The following is a 13,495-nucleotide window of genomic DNA, read 5'->3' as shown; positions in this document are numbered from 1 at the left end:
TATTGCTTACCAGCAGTTAGAAAGGTAGAGTTTATAATCTAGCACAGGGTTGAGCAGAGTTTTCAGGACTGAACAACATTCAGCTGCCATTTTTCTCTCACATTAGTTAAAATAAACACAGTAATTATGACATATGACTGGATAACCTAAATAATTCATGGAACTTTCAAGTCAGCAGATACCTTCTGGTATCACATCTGCCATTTTTCTTTCTCTTCTCTGATGCATCACTAGTGCAAGAGGCAATGCCCTCATACAAAATTTTCTGCTGTGGTAATTGTAAAACATGAAGTTATAAGCCTCTGATAAAAAAAAAAAGAGATGAGAAAACAGTAATTTTAAAAGGAAAAATAGATTGCTGGGAGCAATTCATAGTCATAAAAATGTACTAAACAAATTATTATTTTAACACATTTTGTCTGTAGATTTTGATAAAACAGAAAATAGAGAAAATGCTAGTTCAGAGGTCTGGAAGTTTGTGTGTATTAATATAAAGTAAAAAAACCAACCAAAAAAAAAAAAAAAAAAAAAAAAAAAACCCAAAAAAGCAAAAACCCCCAAGCCATTAAAGATGATAAATAGAGGATTTCCATGGAATAAACACAAAATAACATGAATTATCTAAAATGTCACAATTTTTCCAAGAGTACATAAATGTTCATGTCTCTGGCTTGTTGTATGAACTTAGGTAGAAAAACAGATTGTATTTAGCATTTGTGCAGTTCTTTTCACAGAAATACTGTTAACTAAAAATTTCATTAAAATTCTACATATGAAAATATAATCCCAAGTGCTGACTTCTTGGAAGATTTTATCAAACATCAAATAATTTAAAAAATTGGTTATCAAAGATGTTGTTAAAAATACATGCTCATTATTATTTTCCAGGAGGTATTTTCTCCTAAGAACTTCTAACTTGTGTATGTCTGTCCTGTTTCAACAGTTTTCAGATTCTTCTCTTCTAAACTAGTTTAACTACTATATTGAAATGATATGTAAATCATAGCCATAGATGAATCAGAAAGTCCTTGTTATAAATCTGAAAAATAATTCATTACTTATGTCCTCAATATAACAGATACTTTATACAGAACATAATAGGGGCATCAAGTTTAGTGCCAACAGCACAGGAAGAATCTGTTTGTTTGCCTTCTGGGACTAAACCATAAATCACGGAGCTGAAATTTCTGATCTAGCGTGTTAAGAAAGTGCTAAAAACATGAAAGAGCAAGTGAAATCCCACGATCCTGGAGAGAATCTGTTATTGGTTAAGGCTAGCAGGATAACCATTGTTTGATAAAACATTAGGAAATTGCTGTCTCTCAAATTTTTCAGATTCTAGTACTGAAGAGCCTAAAATACAATATGCCTGTGCTATCTTGGCATGTGTTTTGAAAATCTTATTAATAAGGATGTGTAAATATCAGTAGAATTTAGTGAAGTTGTACAGATTATGGGACTCAAATATCAGATATTGTATCAGTTGTACAAATTATGGGACTCAAATATCAGATATCAGATAACTTTAAAAATAACAAATTATGCAATGCCTGTTGGATGTTACAAAACAGTCTACAGTGGGGACATTGACCTGACAAACTCTTGCTGGGGAAGCCAAAAAAGCTCCTCCAGAAAAGCCTTCCAGCAGCTTTATATTGCCAGTGGAATCTGTCCTTTAAGTATTGGTATGAGTGGCTGGAATGTTTCAGTAGTGATAGGGGAGCCATGAGCACAATGCAGCATTAGACAACTCAATTAAAGGCTATTGCAAAGACCAGTTGCATAACTGAGTGACACTAAAAAAAAAAATCATCTTCCATTTTCTTTTGCTCTGTTTTCCTGTTCCCATGGACTCTGCTGGTGTGGCCCAATAGTTAGGTGTATTTTCTTTGGAGAAGTTAAGCATGGACAACTTGTCTCATTAAATAAACTAGTAGTTAGTCTGTCATGAGTAATACTACAGTTGTGTTGTACAAAAAAAAAACAATCAAAAAAACCTATAGATCCTTTTTCAGTGTATCTTTATGTTCCAGTTTGACTCTGCTGTCTGGTTTAGAACTGCATGAATAAGAGATTCTTGTTGCTATTCACTTAGTATGAGGCTTCACAAGCAACCTGAAAATTGACATAGAAATTAACACATTTTGGGCAGATTTTTTGGTTTATGAGTGATGGCTTTTCAAATGGACTGATTTAATTTGGCTATAACCATGAAACAAATGTGATTCAATGTAGAGGTAACAATGAATATCTAGTTTCTGGTGGTTTAAATTTCTGTGGTTTCTTTTGAGGAAGGAACTACGCTATACTTTACATCTAAGCAGGGAAAGGGTCCAAATTCTATAACAACAAAAGAGATTTTAAAAAAAAAATCAGCCTCGGGAAGTTTTTGGCAAATGCAAGCTGAGATTACAGTTTATTTGGTACAATTGATGTGGTTTTTACTGCTGCTCTCATCTGGCACTTTTTGTGTCACCCATCTGTTGCCTCTGACTGGGAAACTAGATTGCTGTCTCCAGAGGCATTGACTACTCTTCCTGCAGCTTTGATCAGTGACCAGTCCAGAAGCCCCCAGGCTTTGGTTTCTTCCCAACATCACACTGTATGCAAATATATAATAATTGCAATGGACTACATGGAAAACACCATCCAGAGTTTGTTGCTCTCCAGATGTGCCTATAATTGTTCCAGGGAAAATAGGGTGTAAAATTGCAGGTGTTTGTTAGTCTAGAATATAAAAAGAATATACACAGGCTTGGTACATGACTTAGAAATAAATCAAAATAAAATCCACAAAGTGCTGAAAATGGACCCAATTAAGTTATCAGTTTGAAAGTGTATTTTAAAGTAGACCACTGGAGTAATTTGTGTCTATTTGAGAAGGAAGTGTGGTTTTGAATAATAGCGTTGTTGAAGTATTTTTGTCCAGATTTTGCTATTCCTTGTTTAATTTCATTAAGAGCTCAGAGCTCAGCCTTACACAATTTCTTGTGTTAGGCTGTGAAAAAAAAAAATCACAAATTCTCAGGTGATGCAGAGGATCACGAACTCTATACATTGTCCTCCCATTGCCTAGTAGAAGACATTGCTTTGCAAGATGTGTGTGGAAAAATTACTTAAAATTCTAGTCAACCTTCATTTTTTCATTGAGGCTGAAGTTTCTGTGAAGGATTTCCTAGTGAAAGTTCAAGTATACTGTTAGTTTATTCATAGTACCTGTGTAATAAGCACAATTTTAGCTCTTTAGCAAGTCATTTAGCTGTTATTTGCTAGGACTATACCTGTTTGTGTTACATTGATTTGGCAATTTTCCTTGCAGCTGCTTCTGTTGTGCTGCCTGCTGTGTCTCTTCTGGGCTTTCAGCCACTGGTGTGTTTCTCACAAGTGTGAGGGTGCCCCTCTGTGGTCTTCTCAGTGTTGGTGACTGAACCATTTACAGAGACAGGCCCTTCACCACAAGGGCTTGGGGGCCAGATTGGTTCCTCAAACCAGGATGAACAGTGGTACCCAGCCAACTGAGTATCTGGGGAAAGCACTGAAGGCAATGTAGGATTAGTTGTCTACACTGATGCATTAGAAAATCATAAAAATATAGTGAAAGGAAATACTCAGGAAAGCAGACAGGTCAGTAATGAAACACTAAATGTGCTCAAAGCATCTGAAACAAGTGGCTGCAGGAGGCTTCATCATCAGACGTGGTGTCTGCACTAGGTTCTTCACCTTTGGGAGGAGGGCAGAAGTTGTGGGAGTGAGGTATGCAGGAATATAGTACCTGTGGAAAATATCATTTGGTTATTTTGGGTTTTTTTATAACTCCATAGAAGAAGGCATTAGAGATTTTTTGTAATTCATTGCTTCTTTCAAAGGGTAAACTGTTTTCTGGTTCAGCAATACTGTGAGATGAAGTGAGGAAGATGCCCTTGTCTCATACTGCCTCTGTCTGAGTCAAGTGAGGTACAGAAGTGCAAGAGAGTTGTGCTGTCGGGTCTCCATTGAAAGGCATAACAGTCAGGGTGAATTGCTATCAGGAAATTTTGTATTTTTTCTGCATTTTCTCTAGCAAAATAATCAAGACTAAAAAACACTGCACCAAAATAACTTAGTAAATTTGATATCTGAACGGGAAATTATAAAGAAAATTATGTTATAGGTCAAAATTGATAAAGTATTTACACACAGTTAAACGGTTCAGATAAGAACATGATGGCTAAGATGGAAAGAATGTTTAACATAAACATAAATCTAAATGTATGAGCATCCTTATTTCTGTCATATGCTGCAGAGGTTAAAGAACTGACAGCTTGCCTACACTTGAAATTCTATTTAAACTAAGACAGACTGCAATTTAAAATGTGGCATTTGTACCTAAGTAACAATCAACCATGGACATTTCTAGTCCCAAAATATAACTGTTACATGCCTATGTGTCTTAACCTCCTTCAAAGATAAATTCTAAAAGGCTTCAGCCTGCAATTAAAGAGGAATTTCTGATGTAGTACACCATTCAAAGACACAGCTTCACTATTTAAGGATAGGTAGATTTACAAATACTTGGAGAGCAACTGAAGGCAAAGTGGTGCAAATTATCAGTAGCTGCAGAAACCACAAACCACAAATAGTGGTGAAGGCTCCTTGTGACCTCTCTGTACAAACACATTTTCAGTCCACAGTGTGACTTTGAGACTCCTCCACTTGTGTATTTTGGAACTGGGAACAATCAAACAGGGTCTCTAGGAAAACAGTTCTGGCAGGGACACAGTGGGTGTGCTGCTCTGCCCAGGTCACCTGCTCTCTCCCCAGTCTGCTTCCCCTGCTCTCAGCACTCCTGTGCGCTGTGGGACCACGGGGATCTCTTGTGACAGCCCAGCCAGGTGCTTGTCTAGGCAAAAGCCAGATGCAGATCAGTGTAACGAAATCTCAAGGTAGTAGGGATATAAAATAATCATATTCAATATTCATCACAGCCTTATAAAACTTAGGATAAAAGGAATACCCTTTACTTAATCTTTTCAGTCAGTTGCCAGAAGACATGATTTATAGCTACATACAATAATGTTTATATATGTGCTTGAAACTATGGAATTATCTTCATCTGTAGCAAGTTATTTAATTAATATTTAATAAGTAGACAGACGTTACATTGTGTCTATGTCTAGGGAAAAGGGAATTATGAGCATGTGGCAAAAGACCTGTGAAATATCTTGGCAGAGATAACAGCAGAAAAACCACCTCAGGCATGCAATGAATAGAAAAGATGTGAGAGCAGTGGATTAATTTTATAATTTAATTATCAGTTCAGTTAAGTATCAATAAAATTTGTGTCTCCTAAGAAGTTATAGCAAGCATCAAATTAAGTATAGTTTATCCAAACCTTATAAAACAAACTTATCTTTCTATCCCCTGATTTTTGCAAGAAATGATATGAAATGGACACAAATTGGAATATGAGTAGGTAGAAAAATAGCCTTTTGCTGTTATTATCATAGCTTTCTATTCATTGATGTACTTTTCAACTATTTAACTAATAGCCCTGCAAAGTGACCAGATACTAAGGTGAATTGTGATTCTTTACCAATGGAAGAATTTGTTAGCACTGACTTTGAAACAAGAGCTTCTGAATTATTTCTTTTTCTATTGCCATCCTGCCATTTCCTCCGCAACCCTAGGAGATGATCAAAATATCTTATGAAGAACTAGCACCTCCACCTCAGCATATTTTTTAGTAGACCCATGGTGGCCACTGAAAGCAAAGGTAGCTCTATTTCTAAATACAAGAGTAGCCCTATTTTTTTCTGGTATTTGCTATCTTGTTGTGAAGTGCAAGCTCTTTGGTCCAAGAGCAAGGCAGCCTTGACAAAGTGGCCCTCTAGCTACACTGTGAAGATGTCTTTCTTCTCACATGCGTCACATTGAGGCCTTTGACATGGACCCCACATCATCCTTCTCTCTAAATTTGAGATATGGATTTGATAGGTGAACTATTCAGTGTATGAGGAGTTGGCTGGATAATCACATCTGGAGGGTAGTGGTGAATTTTTTGACCAACATCTGTACAATAATTGTTCTCCAGGGGTCTGTAGTAGTACCAGTATTGTTTGATGTCTTCATCAATGACAGCAGGACCAAGAGCACCCTCAGCAAGTTTGCAAATGACACCGAGCTGAGTGGTACAGTTGGCACACTTGAAGGGCAGGGTGTCATCCAGAGGGACCTGGACAAGTTTGAGAAGTGGTGCATTGGGAATCTCATGAGGTTTAATAAGTCCGAGCACAAGGCCTTACACCTGGGTCAGAGCAAGCTGCAGTATCAGAGCAGGCTGAGTGATGAGCAAATCAAGAGCAGCCCTGCGAAAAAAGGACTTGGGAATGCTGGTGAATGAGAGGCTGCCAGGGGCAGTCACAGCCCAGAAAACCAGTTGTGTCCTGGGCTGCATCCAAAGCAGCAAGGCCAGCAGGGCCAGGGAGGGGATTCTGCCCCTCTGCTCTGCTCTCTTGAGATCCCATCTGGAGCCTTGCATCACGCCCTGGGGGTCACAAGGACAGAGGAGGGCCACAAAGACCATCAGTAGGCTGGAGCACCTCTCCTGTGAGCACCTCTAGGCTGAGAGACTTGTTGTTATTCAGCCTGAAGAAGAGGGTCTCTGGAGAGACCCTCGACAGTCTTCCATACCTGAAGGTGCCTCTAGGAAAGACGGGGACAGACGTTTTATCACAGTCTCCTGATGGGGATAGGGGCAGCAGTTTTTAAACTGAAGGAGATTGATCTATACAAGATATAAGGAAGAAGTTTTTTACTGTGAGAAGGGGTAAAATACTGGCAGAGGCTGCCAGAGAGATGGTTGATTCCTAAGCTCAGGAAACACTCAAAGTCAGGTTGGACAGGACTCTGACCAGGTTTACTTCAAGATGTCCCTCTTATTGCAGGGATGTTGCACTAGATGACTTTTAAAGATCCCTTCCAAACAAAAATATTCTATGATTTTATTATTTTATGATCCTGGTCTATGATGTACATGGGAAAACAGGTGTGATATAATGAGAAAACTCTTCTGCCTGATGTTTCTCCACAGGTAGGTAGAAGAGGTTTTCTACCATGGTGACCAATACATCTCTCTCATTTATTGGTCCTGCCCTTTCCATCTTTCATTTACACAGCATCTCTTGTTTCATAAAGGAATTGTTACTTGGACAGGATAGGAGAGTAGTGTTGGGGTTTGCTTATAATACCTTTTTGTTTAATTTTGCTCTCAGGCTTAAAATGTTGGAATTGCTGATGTGTTTCTCAGAAGCTTTTCATTCTGTAGCATTTCCAGAGGTATTAAATTTTACCGTATCAGAGCTTTCTAAGAGTAGAATTATTGTCATGTTGGATTGCAGGAATCCAAAAAGAGCTGGTCAAAAAAATGCTTTCCATGAACAATGGCTTTAAGACGAGTAGAAATCTGTCTATGTTGCAGGAAGCAATGGCATTTGTCTTCTGTTTGCTTTTCTCTTCTATGGTACCAAAGGTGCTCCTTCGCAAGAGACAAAGAACCAGAGGTGAATACTGATGGTTCAGGGAGCATGCTTCAAGGAAAAAAAGTTTTAATATGAAAGTGGCAGCTCTGTCTCTTAAATCTAGCAAAGCAAGTCTTAAATTCTAGTGGGACTGCTACATCTTTGCTTCTCCCAATAGGCCCCAGACTGTAGGAGTTGATCTGATCAGAGCACTTGCTTTTTCCAACAGAAATATGAGACTCAAACTTTGACTTTTTCACTGAAGTAATAAAAAAGTCCCCCAAACCACACAACCTCCCCCCACCAAAATCATATTCCTAATATTTCACTACTATTTTTAATCATTATTGTCAGAATCTTGGGGAAAAAAATGAAGCTTTTCAGAATTTTCCTCTGTACTTTCCAAATCTTCACCATCTATGCTTACCAAATATGGGGGTAGGGAAGTGGGGGCATACTGGGAATAGAAAGAAATCTCCTTGCTTCAGTTTCCTCATATTTACACTTAATAGCCTCAAAATAATTCTAATATTGCTTATAGGTAAGAATCATACATTAAAAATAAAACTAATTAGGCTTGGCCTTAAGAACAAGCAGTTTAAATGGTCTGCCCAAAGACACCTAAGGATTTTGCAGTGGAAGTGAAGTTCCTATCTCGTGATAATATCCTGCTATCATAGCTTCCTCACTGCCACAGACAGAAGTTGATATTCTTGCACTCACTTTGTGCAAGTACAAATGATTAGGCAAGGTACAAAGCCAAGGAAAACAGACATGTGAATAAGGGTTGCTGTGTATTAAACACTGCAGCATAAACACTCTCATCCCTAAGGTACTGTTTGCAGAAGAAGGCAATGATAGAACTCATCTGAAAGACAGGAAGCCCTGTGGAAGCTAGAAGATACATTGGGCTCACTATTTTCAGTTTATTAAAGCTATCTGTTATGTTTCTTCATTGTGTTTAGCTCCCTAGCATCTTCAGAGAGTTATTACTCTACCCATTGAAAAGAAGGGCAGTGTGCTTTGACTCCTTTGTCTTCTTTGTGCCAAACACACAGGCTGAACATTTTGTTTTACAGCAGATACCTAATGCAAAGTAGATGTGAAAGGGACAAGCTAATGATGAGTATGGTACCTTCCCAGGAAACTCCTTCCTGAACTTCAAAGGTAGAAAAAAGATCTGAGCATTACTTGAGGGGGCGTGGGACAGGGGGAAGCCATGGTCTTGAGTTCTTGTTTCTGATTTGAGTTCTTTTCTTTCTTTTAACTATGAACCCCAAAAGCTTAAGCACTATTACCTTTATAGCTGAACAAAGTTACCATGCTATGCATCTTCCATGGTCTGTGCTATTTTAAGTCAGGATTATTTTTTTCTACCTGTTTAATTCTGTCTCCTTTATACAGTCTTGGAAAAGCAGTTGCAGATAATAATATTTACTTACTCAAGTTTAATTTCACTATCAACGCAAGGTTTTTTCCTCCTTTCATAAAAGAAATGCATTCAGAACTCAAGAGGTATTTAAATAGATATCGTTTTAACTAGCTGCTCAGTCACAACCAGAAATTCACCTGCACAAGTTTTGTCACTAAGTCACGTCTCCTGGTGTTGTACCCACTCCATTCTACAGACAACTCATGGTCTAGTCCCTGTATGTTTGAGGTTCCATAATGTTTCCATGTACAGTGGAGTGGAACAAGTGTGACCTCTTCTGGTGCACAGTCAGTCTTGCACTTTGCTCTTGAACTTTATATTCTGGGCAGAACATTTTTGAATCCAACACTGACATTGAACAAGAACCTTTATATAGTTCCTGAGAGGCTACAGTGAAGAGGAGCTGATTGGTACACCTATGTTCAAAAGAAACAGTAGTCTTCATCTCTTTGCACCTCATTTGGACAATTATTCAGCTTTTCTGATTAATGTAGACACAATTCTAAGAATAAATTATAAATAGAGGTGAAATATATGTGCTTTATATTAAAAGGAAATATAAGGGGATTAAAAGGAAATGTGAAAATGGCAGATCAGTGAATCCTAGCTAAGTAAATTGAATGTCTATTTCCTAACCTCAGTTATGAGAGATTTAAACTTTACTGAGAAGCAGTGAAGTTTTAAGATGGTGTCTTCATCCATAATCTAAGTAAAAACTGGTCATTACTGGCAACATGAAAAGTCACCATTGCTTTAAAGAATGTTTCTTTTACAGTTCCTAACTCTTCCTTCATGTAATCTTCTTGCTCAAAAACAAATAAAAAGTAGGGGGAAAAAGGTATTTCTTCTTTGGCTGGAGAGCTGCTTGCTATTAAGAACATCTCCATTATCTGGGAAGGCCATTTACTGCCCCAAATGGACAAATGGAAACATATTTTGCCATACTTGAATTGTCCAAGCAATACTACTTCATGTGTTTTCATATCTTTGATAGAATTACTTAGTAAGCATATTTAATATTCAAACGAGCTGAATTGGTTTGGCTTTGTCTGAGGGTTTTTTGCCAGGATGTGCAGGTTAGCACTCATGCCCTTATAGTACAGGTTCTAACCACAGCCACTTGCCACTAGCACACCGACACTGTGCCAGATCAATTAAACGCTTCTTAGGGCCATTGTATCAGTAAATCAAGAGTGAATTTATTTATTTCACCCCCGCCTCGGTCGCTCTCTTTTCTGAGCCTTGGCCCCACCTCCCCTCATGCCGGTTTCCCTCTGCTCGCAATGCTCTGGGAAAGAGAGTGCAGGTACCCCTCCCTTGCTTTATTTGAATCCGCTTCCTCCTGCCCTGCTTCTGGCCCGTGAGGCGCATGAGTGAGGCAGGTGCCTCGGCGGCGAGCCTGGCCAGCCCTGCTGCTCCCGGAGGCGGGCGGGAGCGGCCGCTGGCGCTGCATCCCGCCGTTCATCCCGCCGTTCATCCCGGTGTCCCTGCCGCCCCGCACCGCCCGGGGCACGCACGGAGCCCGCCGAGCCCGCGCAGTTGGCTGCTGCTCTATGCGGCCGGCTCGGCGGCTGCCGCTGCCCCCCCCCCGCGCCCAGCCCAGCCCAGCCCAGCCCAGCCCCGCTCACCGCGAGCCAGCCCAGCCCAGCCCAGCCCAGCCCAGCCCAGCCGTGCCCTGCGGCGCCGCGAGCGGGGGATGCCCGCGCCCCGGAGCGCGGCTGCCGCGGTAGGCGCTGCCAGGGCTGCGGCGGATCGCCCGCTGGGATTTGCGGACAGTCATGAACCAGAGCGAGGCACCCCGGCCGCTCAACTGGACCATCCGGAAGCTGTGCCACGCCGCCTTCCTCCCCTCTGTCAGACTCCTTAAGGTACGGTGAGAGCCCGCTTTGCCTTCGGGAACCGGTGTCTGCCGCTGAGCACCTGCCTGGAGGGCTGCGGTCGCTGTTGCTGGAAAGTTAATTTAGAAATAGTCCCAACTTTACTATTAATTACCTTGCCTGCTGCCTTTAAAACCCCTTGTGAGTACCTGAAGGTACCAATATTGTGCGTCTGTATTCTATTCAGTGTGTGTGCTTGCCCATAAAGGTCTGTGAAAGGGGTAAAAAGGGAAATAAGGGATGGTGGATACCATCTGTGCTTCAATTTGCTTTGTCTTATCAAGCTGTGAACTTCCAGGGATGAAGAAGGTGTCTGTTTCTAAGGCGTGTTCCTTTGTGAGCAGCCCTCTACTATCTGTTCCTTTGGGTTACCTAGCCCCTAAGGCAGTACCTGAAGATCCAGTACCACTCTGACCAACTTGTAAGGGGAGCAATATGTGGGTGGAAAAAAATTATCTTGGTTTTCTGAAAGCTGTACATGAGAATAGGATCAGTTAAAGACTGGCAGTGCAAACAGCATCAGTGAAACTTTCTGTTTTTTTTTTTTTTTTTTAATTTGTTTAAACTAAGTGTCACATCTTTGAAGGTGCTTTTAAAAGAAGTGTTTTAAAATGCACTTTCCTAGGAAATAATTATTTTCTGTTTGAAAAAATGATGTGGGGTTATATAATGTGGAGGGCTCTTATTCTCAGCATGCAAAGAGCCATTACTACCATGTGCCCCACTGAAGCCGTTTTAGAGGTATTTGTAGCTGGAAAAAAAAAATCTCCTGAATCAACTTTTTGGTGACAAATAGGTTACATCAAACTGAAAAAATTAGGTTACATTAACCTGAAAAGTCTACTTGGTTCTTGGAATATCTTAACTGGATTGTACAATGACATGTTAAACAATAAACTCATTTCCCTATAGGCTTTGTTTTATAAAATGTTTTATTCATTATAATATTTATCTCATTTCATCATGGTGTTTGATAGTTTGGCATTGAAATTAACATGCAGCCAGGTAAAGCATGGCTAGTCTGACAGTGCATTAGATGGTAATGCTTGATATAACCGTTTGATTTTGTGTGAGTAGCTTGGAAATTAGGTCAGTTCTTACTACTGCAACATGCTTGAGCAGTAGTGTAGCATATGACATTGCACTTAGCAGACATATGTTGTATGTATAATTGTTGCATATATGATTCACAAGTGACCATGCTGTGTATCCTAGCAGGTACTTTTCACATCCTCAGGGGAAGTGGCTACAGTTGAAAAAATATTTCTATTTCCAAAACAGATGTATGGCTACTGGGGGGGTAAATTGTGAGCATCTCCAAAGAACAAAAGAAAGGTAAAACTTAGATTTCTAAAAAATCAAAGCATAACTAATATAGAACAGATCAGAAAGTGGTGTTGATTGTTTTGTAAAGGCTTTCCCCCCCAGCCCCAGAAGCACTCATGAGAATATGCAAATTCCACAAGTCCTGTGTTTTTAGAACAACTAAATTTTGGCAAGGTGTGAGGACTCAGATGTGAGGAGTTTTACTGCCATTCTTAATACCAGTGGATCAGGGGCTGAGGGGGCGTAGTCTGCAGTATTTCTTCTTTGGCAGACGAATGTTGCCCCATGTGTATGGTTTCTCTTCATTGCTTATTAAGGATGAACGTTGTGATTCATTATTAAAAGAGCTGACTAAAAGGGATTTTCTGAAGCTACAGCTGTAACCCGTTAGGGAAAGATAGTGACTGGACCCTGCAGAGTTAAAAAGAGCAGGGAAAATAACCAGAGATAAGCAAGCTCTGCACAGAGGGTGTGTGAGGTGTGGGAAAGACCAGAGCAAAGAAGGTGGAACTCGCTCCTCTCTCAGCTCATGAGCAGTGCTTGTTGGCTGGAGAGGGAATTGCTTACTTCAGCATCTTCAAGGCTCCCCCAAAAAAGCGTTAATTTTTGCTCCTTCTCTTTGTCTTTTATTATTTAATGTGTTTAAAGCAAATGACTGGCATGAGAACAGGGACCCATTGTCTGAATTCCATCAGCCAACCCAAGGAAATTTTCCTGCCATCGAGGAAAGAGTGTAATAACAGCAGCATTAAATTACCAGATGAGTAGTATGAATATTTTACTGCATACAAAATATTCTTTCCTATTTCATGTTTTTCTTCCCAAAATAAAGAAGAAACTTTTCTTTTGCTTTTTCTAAATGAAAGGTGTTCCTCTAAATCCAAAAACATTGGAAAGGCAAGTGCAATAATCTAAGCTCATTGTTTTTAATTGCTCAGTTTCCGATTGGATTAAGTGGTCTTAAGGGCTAATGCAATATTGTTTCTAAGTAGGCATTCACTAGACCCTTTTCTATACAGCTTTTCTCTGCAGTCAATGCTCTCAATAACAAAATAAACTTTGCAAAGCCTCATATGTTATGGTAACATTACCTGGACCTTCCTAATAAAGGGAATGAACTTTTGAATTATTTCCATGTTTTTTAATGAAAAGTAAAAAGTCCTTATCCTGTGGATAAAATTTTGCATGTAGCATCAGTACTTTCATAGTGATGGAACTAAATAAACACTGAAATCTAGAACTTCATGGAGGCAAGGCTTTTTGTGTTGTCTTGCAATTTCTGTTTTGTAAATAGGTACTGAGAGGAGTTATTCAGCAGGTAGGTTAAGCTCTTGTTCCACCCTGTTGAAATGGACAAGCAGTGC

The 13,495-nt window shown here is 39.7% G+C and overlaps 1 protein-coding gene across 3 annotated transcripts in view; it reads left to right on the top strand.

The window, feature by feature from the left end:
* The window catches only part of TRPM3 (transient receptor potential cation channel subfamily M member 3), a 386,409-nt gene that overhangs the window by 109,664 nt on the left and 263,250 nt on the right, over positions 1-13,495 (top strand). For 2 of the 3 annotated variants that reach the window (XM_058043665.1, XM_058043664.1), the window contains exon 1: positions 10,613-10,796. The exons of the other annotated variant lie outside the window; for it this stretch is intronic. In XM_058043665.1, coding sequence (XP_057899648.1) covers positions 10,707-10,796 — 90 coding nt within the window. In that variant the 5' untranslated portion in view covers positions 10,613-10,706. Of the gene's footprint in view, positions 1-10,612; positions 10,797-13,495 lie in introns of those variants that run through there. 3 annotated transcript variants of the gene reach the window in all.

This window comes from Melospiza georgiana, chromosome Z (assembly GCF_028018845.1).
Source record: "Melospiza georgiana isolate bMelGeo1 chromosome Z, bMelGeo1.pri, whole genome shotgun sequence".
Taxonomy (NCBI): Eukaryota; Metazoa; Chordata; class Aves; order Passeriformes; family Passerellidae; genus Melospiza; species Melospiza georgiana.
This window is presented reverse-complemented; position numbering and strand designations above follow the sequence as displayed.